At 52.1% G+C, this 10,290-nt stretch overlaps 2 protein-coding genes across 2 annotated transcripts; one reads left to right on the top strand and one right to left on the bottom strand.

Moving 5' to 3' along the window:
* Nucleotides 1-392: 392 nt before the first annotated feature.
* LOC123079704 (fasciclin-like arabinogalactan protein 4) lies at nucleotides 393-2,072 on the top strand. Its single transcript, XM_044502503.1, has one exon. It carries the CDS (start codon nucleotides 581-583, stop codon nucleotides 1,847-1,849), a length of 1,269 nt encoding a protein of 422 aa, XP_044358438.1. The 5' UTR covers nucleotides 393-580; the 3' UTR covers nucleotides 1,850-2,072.
* A 3,647-nt stretch (nucleotides 2,073-5,719) lies between these two features.
* Nucleotides 5,720-7,349, bottom strand: LOC123079706 (epsin-3). The gene is made up of 4 exons (XM_044502504.1): nucleotides 6,849-7,349; nucleotides 6,611-6,733; nucleotides 6,344-6,505; nucleotides 5,720-6,245 (listed from the first exon to the last, which is right to left on the bottom strand). The coding sequence occupies exons 1-4, from the start codon at nucleotides 6,953-6,955 to the stop codon at nucleotides 5,867-5,869; spliced, it is 771 nt and encodes a 256-aa protein (XP_044358439.1). The 5' UTR covers nucleotides 6,956-7,349; the 3' UTR covers nucleotides 5,720-5,866.
* Between the last annotated feature and the right edge of the window lie 2,941 nt (nucleotides 7,350-10,290).

Genomic DNA, 10,290 nt, shown 5'->3' with positions numbered 1-10,290 from the left:
GACAAACTTTTTCGGACGGAGAGAGTAGTTAAATCTGTCCGGTGATGAACTAGCTCTTTTCGGTCGTCCGACGTACAAAAATTTAGGTGTAGATGCTCGTAACCAATAAAACCCCAGAAGGCATTCCCGTAAGGAAGAATATTTTTAGCAGAGATATACATATGAATAAAAGGACATTTGGGATTACTATATAAGACAGTCTCATTTTTCGCAGTGCGTGACCCGGCCTAGAATGACGCCTCGAGCACCATCATTCTGTCGAGCAGTACCAACGCACACGTGACGCGACGCACGCAACACGCACAGCACTGCACTACACACTTCCAAAGAGAAAAGAAAAGCACCCTTCCCTCCATGGTAGACTTTGGGAACTGGTGTACGTATGCAGCCGCGAGAGTCCAACCCACCAACACACTACACACTCCCACGCCATTAATAAACTGGACAGTGAATCCTCACTCATCAGATAACTCGCAAGAAAATCGCGGAAAATTCCCCCGCATCATCGTCACCTTCCTCCCGTGTCCCTCTTCACTCCTCGGCCATCCTCTCCCACCTCACTCCACTCCAGTGCACGAGGATGGGGAGAGGCTCCCCTCCCGCCCCGAGCCTCGCGCCCGGGCTGCTGGCCCTGCTCGCCGCCGCGCTGCTGCTGCTGCTGCCCGCCCCGGCCGCCGGGGTCAACGTGACGGCCGTGCTCGCGGCGTTCCCCGGCTTCTCCGACTTCGCGCGGCTGCTGGCGTCCTCCCCGGTGGCCGCGGAGCTGGCGGGGCGGTCGTCGCTCACGCTGCTGGCCGTGCCCAACGCCAACCTGCCGCGCTCACCCTCCGCTTTCGCCGCGGCCGCCGGCGCCGACCTCGCCGACGTGCTGCGCTACCACGTCCTCCTCGAGTACCTCTCCCCGTCCGACCTCGCCCGCGTCCCCGCCTCGGGCAGGCTCGTCACCACGCTCTTCCAGACCACCGGCCGCGCGCCCTCCGACCTCGGCGCCGTCAACCTCACGGCCACTGCCGCGGGCGCGGCCGTCGTCGTCCGGTCGCCGTCCCCGTCCCCGGGGTCGAACGCCACCGTCCTCGGCGCCGTCACCAGGGAGCCGTACAACCTCAGCGTGCTGGCCGTGGGCGGCCTCATCGTGCCCTCCGGCTTCGACATCGCCGCGTCGGGCTCCGAGAGCCGCCCGTCCCCCGCGGTGAACATCACCCGCGTCCTCACCGACGCGCGGGGGTTCAACGTGGCCGCCTCCATGCTCGAGGCCTCGGGCGTGGCGGACGACTTCGAGGCCGACGAGCGCGGCGCCGGCATCACCATCTTCGTCCCCACCGACGACGCCTTCGCGGCGCTCCCGGCCACGGACCGCCTCCAGTCCCTCCCCGCCGACCGCAAGGCCGTGGTGCTGCGCTTCCACGTGCTGCACTCCTACTACCCGCTGGGGTCCCTCGAGTCCATCGTGAACCCCGTCCAGCCCACGCTCGCCACCGAGTGCACCGAGGCCGGCCGCTTCACGCTCAACATCACGCGCTTCAGCGGCTCCGTCGCCATCGATACGGGCGTCGTGCAGGCGTCCATCACTCGCACGGTGTTCGACCAGAATCCCGTCGCGGTCTTCGCCGTCTCCAAGGTCCTGCTGCCCAAGGAAATGTTCAGCCGCGGGAACACCATTAACCCCGGAGCTACGACCCCTCCGGCTGCCATGACACCGGACGTCTCCGATGGCCCGCGGACGCCGCCGACGAAGCTGTCGTCGCCGCCGGCCCTGCGTGGCCAGGACAGCAAGCCATCATCGGCACCGGCAAGAAACGCGAACTGGTGGTGTATAGGATTGGTCTGCCTGCTCCTACCTCTGGTATGAGATCCAGGTGGTACCTTGCATCCTCATTTTTTTCGTTCTTCTTCTACCATTTCCCCTCTCGTTTGATCGAAACCGAATGTGTGCACCGGCATTGGATTGGATTGGGGAGAGGATTCCGTAGAGGCCATTGTAGCAGTAGTATCCATTATTTTTGGTTTCTTCACCTGATCAGGGAAATAATAATAATACCATGTGTAGAAATCTATGCATTCCCTTTGTTCAATTCCGTTGATCTTTGCAGTTCCAATTTCCAAATGGGGTAGAGAATTAACATGGCAGATTGGTGTCATGTTTACCTGTTTACCCGGGACTAGAAGGTGGGTTCCCTGGGTATGAGGGGATAGACAGAGACAGGTGAGTGGGAATGGGCTGGCCAGCTGAGCTGCGAACGCGGTCTGGCCGTCAATCTGCATTAGATTCTGCTGGTGGCATTGGCCTACTCTACTCTGCTCTACTCATGGCGCACACTGTAAATACGATTGAATGAACCCTACCACATGTCAGTGCACACCGATCTTGACTATGGCGCAGTGCAGGAACGAAAGTCTGACAGTGTGTTTTTGGGGCACTTTGTCTAAGGTTCAGGTTCAGACGCCAAAAACCGCCTATGTGATGAACATTTGCTAAGAGAAGAAACCTAGCAATTTTATACAGTGTGTTCTGATAAGAAACTAAAACCTAGCACACTCATTTTGGAAATATAGACACTTGACAGAACATGTAGTGAGAGACCCCTGGTAGTGGTAGCTGTAGTCCTGTCCGGCTGTTCCTAACATTCAATCAGAATGATCATGTTCAGAATGATCTTATTTGCTTGTAGTTTTGCTATAATTTGCGAGCGGGGTGGGTCCAATGAAGGTGGCCCAGGTTTAGTTCCTGGGCCTATTCCACCATGTGCCAGCTTCCATGGGACTCATAATTCATCCGGTTTCAAAAGGAACATGCAATTATTTTTTGAATAATATCCATGCAAGGATAAACTTATCCATTGTTTCCAAAGTTGCACCCTTGTGATAGTTTGTAAGAGTTGATCTCAGATCAAGTCTGTTAAGGAAAATCTACCAAGAAAAAACATTTGGACTTCTACTCAACTCCATTGGTCAGTAGTACAAAATAAATTACTGGCCAGTTTACTACTCTCTCCGACTGAAATTACTTGTCGAAGAAATGGATGTATCTAGACATATTTTAGTTCTAGATAGATATGCCTAGATACTTCCATTTTTATCCATTTCTGCAACAAGTAATTCCGGACGGAGGGAGTATTCAATAAGTGAGCATCATCTCTACTATGGTAAAACAGAAAAGTTAAAACGATGCTCAGATCTGAGACGTACTATTCAGATTGACGAAGCATTTATCATATGAACAGGGTGATATGGATTATGAGTTGAAGGACTAGTCAAGACTAGTCTATGAGTCTCAACTCCATGGCCGACTACACTTCAGTGTCGACTAGTCTATGAGTCGCAACTTCTGTGTCGACCAGTGTCGATTAGTCATGATTAATCTATGAGTCTCAATCTCGGAACGACTCGTCGACTCGTAAACCTCGGTGATTTCATGTCAGCGGAAAGAAAGGAAGTGTAACGCTGTGGCCTGTGGGGAGTGTATGTGGAGCGACCAGATCTTCTCTCCTGGTCAAGATAGAGTCAAGGTCTTGGGATGATGATGATGATGGTAGCTGTGTTGGAGAAGTGACAAATCGATGTTTCAGTTAATTGTTGTGGGGTTGGCTGGCTGGCCCATCTACAGCCTGCAATAAAATGGGAAGGCCCACGAAAGTACCGCCTCATGCATTTGCATCCATGTCTTTCTTGGACACCCCTGAGGTCTTCCTCATGATGTACTGTAGATTGTAGAGCGCTGTTAACTCCACCATTGCACTATTCATCTGCCTCCTACGTGTACTTGCCCAGTGCGAACTAATGTGATACGTACAGCACATTTATGAAATTGTTGAAATTCACCAACGTCCTAGTTGAAATTCATCGATGGCAAATAAGTTAAGGTTAAAGTTTCCCACCTTTGTTGCGAAGAATTTGAATTTGATTTTCTCACGCTCCTTGTCTGAAATTTTGCCTCTTTTCTGTAAGCTCAGTTTAACCTCTTTTGTGTAGTTTTAAGTTCTAACTACTTGAGTACTGCAAGTTTGCAACAGTGGGGAATGTGATATCCATTTTTGTTGTTCCATGTGCTATGATGCTGACACATAAAATGAGCACAATGGAAATCTGGCATATGCTCTCCAAAGGAAGAACTGCACGCATGTGATGTATCCGCATGTACTTTGTATGGTTACTACAGGTGGTTGTAGAATTTTATAATTTGTTGAAAAATTGTAAAAACAGATTAAATCAGTGTTTTCAGTGATATATACCGCATTTTCTCGTTCTTATGCGAGTGGCGCAGAATTAAAAGCAGTTGACATCACATTTGTGTAGGAAGTTTTGGTCAGTAGACTGGAGTCCAAGGAAAATTAGATATGCTTCTGTATTCTTAGCCATAACAGTTTTCCAGGATTGTTTACTGTGGCTTTTTAGGGATTTGAAAGATGTGAAAGAATACAACTTAGACACACCACATGCTAGTAGTAATTAGATCGAGAAAAAAAGGCATGAAGCAAATTCAGATGATCCAAACTGGTAGGCCACATTTGGTGTCAGTGGAGACTCTTGACTGATTGTACAGCAGTGGAAGTTAATTTGTGGGCAACCGGTAGCATGTGCATATTATTGTGCTCCCTTTTTTTTTTGATTATCTACCTGGGAAATCAAATAGAATCGTCCTGGAGGTAGCTGCAACAAGATCTGTAGTACTACATGGCATGAAATGTTTCATGTTCTTCGTCAGGGAAATCAAATACTCACTCCGATCCAAATTAAATATCGTAGCAGTGAAATCCAAGAACTTTTACCAGTTGATGACGGTGATTTTTCTTATCCCTTGGGCTGTGTGTTGGATAGCCACAAAATCCACTTATCGACTGCTTTCTGAAGAAAGTAAATGATTTATGAGGTGCCACTTCACCACATGTCTCTGATCCCTCGCAGCACATTCTTTTCATCTCTTTCGCAACGATGGACGTCCAGTCATTCCATTTCATTATCTTTCCTACTTTGCTGTATGTAAGTTGCTTTCTTTCGGGGGTTCAAGCCTATGTCCTGGCCTTTTGGATTACTTTGGGATGTGTGTGCTTAATTTTCATTGTAATTGTTGTGCATATTGATCTTTGGGGTGCTATGCATTTTCTTGGGAAGCAGGTGGCTATGCGTCATTTTGGCGCTCTCCTTTACCTCCAGTACTAGCAACTATTGTTGAAAACGATTGGAGTCATGACCGTAGACCATGTGATGTGATGATGACTACCCATTGGCATGAGAAAAGAAGGAGGCTTTTAGGCATGTCTGCACTGAAACTGAAAGCGTCAAAAGCTAGGCTAAGAAATTTTATACCGGGGGTTTTATAGACAAACTGTCGTGGACACGAATCTGTGTTCTGCGAGTGTTGAATTTCCCCCTGCCCGTGTAGTCCAAGTTTGATCCTGGGGTAAGTCCTGCCTGATTTTCCTCTGCTGGAAGCACATAATTCGCAGTACATATTCAGAAAACTTCTGAGAATCATGATTCCACCCACCTAGCTTCTTCTGAGTAGATTGCATGACGTCCTATTGAACCTGCTCGTTTGTCGAGTTGAGAAATTTGCATCCTGGGTTCAGAAGTTCTTGTTCCGTGTTCATTCATGTGTCAAATTCGGACCATAGGAACAGTTAAGAGGTCACAGTTTGAACACAGTTCCAGACCAGACGTTGCTCGAGGAACGGGATCAAGAGAATGTACAAGTACAACACGAGAGAGGACGAAAATTAGCTAAGCATTTAGCAACGTCAGCAAACCACTGACCTCGCACTTCTTCTTCTTCTTCAGATTCAGATCACACGCTGACACCGACATAAAGTACAGTACAGTACAGAACAGGGGGGAGGCGACGGCGCTCATCCCTCTCCTGAAGCCCCGATCACTGGCCGAGCAGCAGCATCGCCTCCGGCTGCCGCTGCTGCCCGAAGCCGTGGAACGGGTGGCGGTGGTGCCGCTCCTCCGCCGCCTCCTCGCAGACGCTCCTCGGGTCGGGCCGGGACACCAGGTTCTCCTTGTCCTCGCCCTCGCCGTCCTCCTCCTTCCACGGCCGGTCCTCGTACCGCGAGTGGCTCCGCCCGTACACATGCGGCGCCGCGCGCGAGCCGCCGCCGCTGCTGCTGAGGTTGAAGCTGCCGAAGCCCTTGATCTCGCGCGCCACCTTGCGCGCCCGCTCGCGCTCCTCCTCCAGGAACGGCCCCCGCTCCAGCAGCTTCAGCACCCGCTCCGACTTGCCCTTCACCGTCAGACCCCAGTTGAAACTGCACCGCAAATTCCACAAGAACATCAGAAAATTTTCAACCCAAGGACAGAACAAGAATGAATAACGTGTAGGAAGAGGCAAAGATCGAGATCGAACCCTCTCTCGTCGATGTGTTGGAAGGTGGCCATCTGCCGGATGACCTCCCGGTCCTTCTGGAACTCCAGGGCCACGCTGCGGGGGCCGTGCGTCAGGAGGTGCTCCAGGAGCAGCAGCGCCTTGTACGGCTCCCGCCACTGCCTCCGGTCGAACGTCGCCAGCCTGAGGATCGACCCATCGATGCTGCCCCGAGTTAGACGGCGGGCGGAGAAGAAGGGAAGAGCGTCGATCCGGTGCGGCGAAGGAGAGGGAGAGGGAGAAGGTCACCTGGTGTGGAGGATGTCGGAGATCCTGAGGTACTCGTCGATCTCGAACGCCTCCCGCGCGATGAGGCTCATCGTCTTGGCGTTCGGCAGCGATGCGTCCCCGTTCGTCGCCTCCTCCGTCATCCTGCATGGGCAGCCACTCTCTCTGTCAGACCTTGGCAGAGCAACGGTACACCATGAAAATGAAACGGAGGACAGGAATGGATTGTCGATCGGGGAGGGCCGGAGGGGTCACGTACAGCTGCGTCGGGGTGACGTCGGTGAGCACGAGCCGCGCGGAGCGGATCTTGCCGGTGAGGTAGGAGGAGGCCTGCCGCCGGAGCTCGTGGAAGAAGGGCGCGTCCATGGCCGGCTTTCACGCACGCACGCACGCACGCAAGAACTTCCCCTTACCCTCGAACCTCCCGACCGCGCTCGTTGTCGCCGAGGAGGATCGGACCGGTGCGGGGTGGATATAACAAGGCGACGCGCAGAGTGCCGTCACGTCACTCCCGTCAACCGCGCGTGGGTGCGTCCGCCCGCCCCCCAATGCCGGCAATGGCAGTGGCGATAGGCAAAAGCAGCAACCACTCCACTCCGCACAAGGGCGCAAGCCAACAAGCGGTACGGGGCCGACGGAAGCGCAACCACTCCTCTCTCTCCCGAGCGCGCTAGTGACGCGGAGACGGAGACTGGGAGGAGGCAAAAATGGATCGGTAGTAGCCGGCGGGAGCGTTGGAGGTTGGACGGGACGAGCTTATTTGGAGGGGGAGGGAGAGCGCTGCGCTCCATGCCATCCGCTGGTGGACGTGGACGTGGATCCACTGCGGCTTCTTGTTTCTAGTGGCTTCGGACCGTTCGGGGGGCAGCGAGCGAGTGGGGTGGCGAAACGAAACGTCAACCGGTTGGACGGGACGGCAGCAAGTTTGAATTTTGAATTACGTGGTGCGGCGACGGCAGGCGGGCGGGATGGCGTACGTGGTGGGTCGTATACGAGGTCACGTGGTGTCGCCCGTTTACTCGTGGCGCGTGGCCCGTGCGCCGGCGGCCCCGGTGGGGCAGGTGGTGCCTAGATTGTGCGTGGCACTGTGACGTGGTGTAGCACTCGCGTGGTAGGGCGGCAGCCAGCAGGGACGCACGGAGGCGTCTAGAACAGATGAGAACAAACGCGTCACCACGTTTTTCTATTCTCATAGCAACACGTAACAACTGGCGAACCCGAGCCAAACCCAGCCCCTCGGGAAACGCCTGGGGCGCCGGCTGAAGCGAAAAGACGCGTGGGGTCGCGCTATCGGCGACAACGGGCATATTCCTGCCGTTTTTACCCGCCTTTTCCCTCCATTCCCCCATTGCCCCCCTTCTTCCCTGCCGTTCCCGCCATTCTACTCATCAAACCTGAGCGCCATGCCGCCGAAGAAATATGTGGCCCCTCGCGTCGTCGATTTCACCCAGCCGAAGCAGAGGAAGGCGAGGGCGCCGATGGCAAGGCCACCGGGCTTGTCGAACGCCGAGTGGAGGGCCAATGTTTAGCGCCGGGAGGCGGTCACTACCGACCGGCGGAACAGACTCATCACCAAGAGGGCCAGGGACTCGCGCGGGGGGATGATGAACCTTCCGCCCGGCCACTACCCACAAGCCGCTTGGGGGAGCCAGCCGAGCGTCGCGTCGCCAGCCAACTTCTCGCCGCCCCCGCCGCAATGGGGGGACGCCCCCTCGCCTGGCTACTCCGACGGCGACGCGCATGGCGGTCCCCAACATCACCTTCGCACACGGCTCCGTGCCACAGTTCAGCAACACCGACGCCACCGACGCCGACATGGGCGAGATCATCACGAGCGGCTCGGTCGCCGCCGCTTCCTGCCCCGAGTTCCACGCACAAGACGAAACGATGGACACCGCTGTCGACATGGACGACGAGTGATACGTCTCCAACGTATCTATATTTTTTTGTTCCATGTTGTTATATTATCAATCTTGGATGTTTCATTATCATTTTATAGTTATTTTATATCATTTTTTGGTACTAACCTATTGACATAGTGCCAAGTGCCAGTTGCTATTTTTTCCATGTTTTTTACATCGCAGGAAACCAATATCAGACAAAGTCCAAATGCCATGAAATTCCATGATAATTTTTTATGGGCCATAAGGAACACAACGGGCCCTGGCTGCGCCTGGGGGTGCCCCGAGGGAGGCACAACCCACCAGGGCACGCAAGGAGGCCCAGGCGCGCCCTGGTGGGTTGTGCCCACCTCGGGTGCCCCCGGACCTCCTCTTTGCTCTATAAATACCCCAATATTCGAGAAACCCTAAAGGGATCGACGAAATATTCATCCAGCCGTCGCAGAGTCCAGAACCACCAGATCCAATCTAGACACCATCTCGGATGGGGTTCACCACCTCCATTGGTGCCTCTCCGATGATGCGTGAGTAGTTCTTTGTAGACCTTCAGGTCTGTAGTTAGTAGCTAGATGGCTTCCTCTCTCTCGCTGAATTCTCAATACAATGGTCTCTTGGAGATCCATATGATGTAACTCTTTTGCGGTGTGTTTGTTGGGATTTGATGAACTTCGAGTTTATGACCAGTTATATCTTTTTATATCCATGAAAGTTATTTGAGTTTCTTTGATCTCTTATAGCCTCGTATTTCTTCTCCAATATTTGGGTTTTGTTTGGGCAACTTTATATATTTATCTTGCAATGAGAAGAGGTGCTTTGTAGTGGGTTCGATTTTACGGTGTTTGATCCCAGTGACAGAAAGGGAAACGACACGTATGTATCGATTGCTACTAAGGATAAAATGATGGGGTCTATCTCTACATAGATAGATCTTGTCTACATCATGTCATCGTTCTTATTGCATTACTCCGTTTTTCCATGAACTTAATACACTAGATGCATGATGGATAGCGGTCGATGTGTGGAGTAATAGTAGTAGATGCAGGCAGGAGTCGCTCTACTAATCTTGGACGTGATGCCTATATAATGATCATTGCCTGGATATCGTCATAATTATTTGAAGTTCTATCAATTACCCAACAGTAATTTGTTTACCCACCGTTTGCTATTTTTTCTCGAGAGAAGCCACTAGTGAAACCTAAGGCCCCCGGGTCTTCTTTCTCATATATTTGCCTTTGCGATCTACTTTTTCCTTGCATTTATTTTCAGATCTATTAAACCAAAAATACAAAAATACCTTGCTGCGTTTTATTTTATTTGCGATCTATTTATTCAATCTATTACAACTTTCTCCCGTCCATGCACCGTTTCTGACGCCGTTACCCGAAAGGGATTGACAACCCCTTTAACACGTCGGGTTGCGAGGTGTTGTTATTTGTGTGCAGGGGCTGTTTACGTTGTGTTGCTTGGTTCTCCTACTGGTTCGATAACCTTGGTTTCATATCTGAGGGAAATACCTACCGCCGCTGTGCTGCATCATCCCTTCCTCTTTGGGGAAATACCGACGTAGCTTCAAGCGACATCAAAAGGAATTTTTGGCGTCGTTACCGGGGAGGATCTTCAACATATACCAGGTTCCTAATCACAAATCTCATCTTCTTGCAATTTACATTATTTGCCATTTGCCTCTCGTTTTCCTCTCCCCCACTTCACAAAAATTTGCCATTTTATTCGCCTTTCTTTTTCTGTTCGCCGTTTTCTTGCCGGATCTGTTTTTGACTGCAATCTTGTTGTGTGGTCATC

Source organism: Triticum aestivum, chromosome 3D (assembly GCF_018294505.1).
Source record: "Triticum aestivum cultivar Chinese Spring chromosome 3D, IWGSC CS RefSeq v2.1, whole genome shotgun sequence".
NCBI lineage: Eukaryota > Viridiplantae > Streptophyta > Magnoliopsida > Poales > Poaceae > Triticum > Triticum aestivum.
The sequence above is the reverse complement of the archived record's forward strand: the minus strand, read 5'-3'. Positions and strand labels throughout refer to the sequence as shown.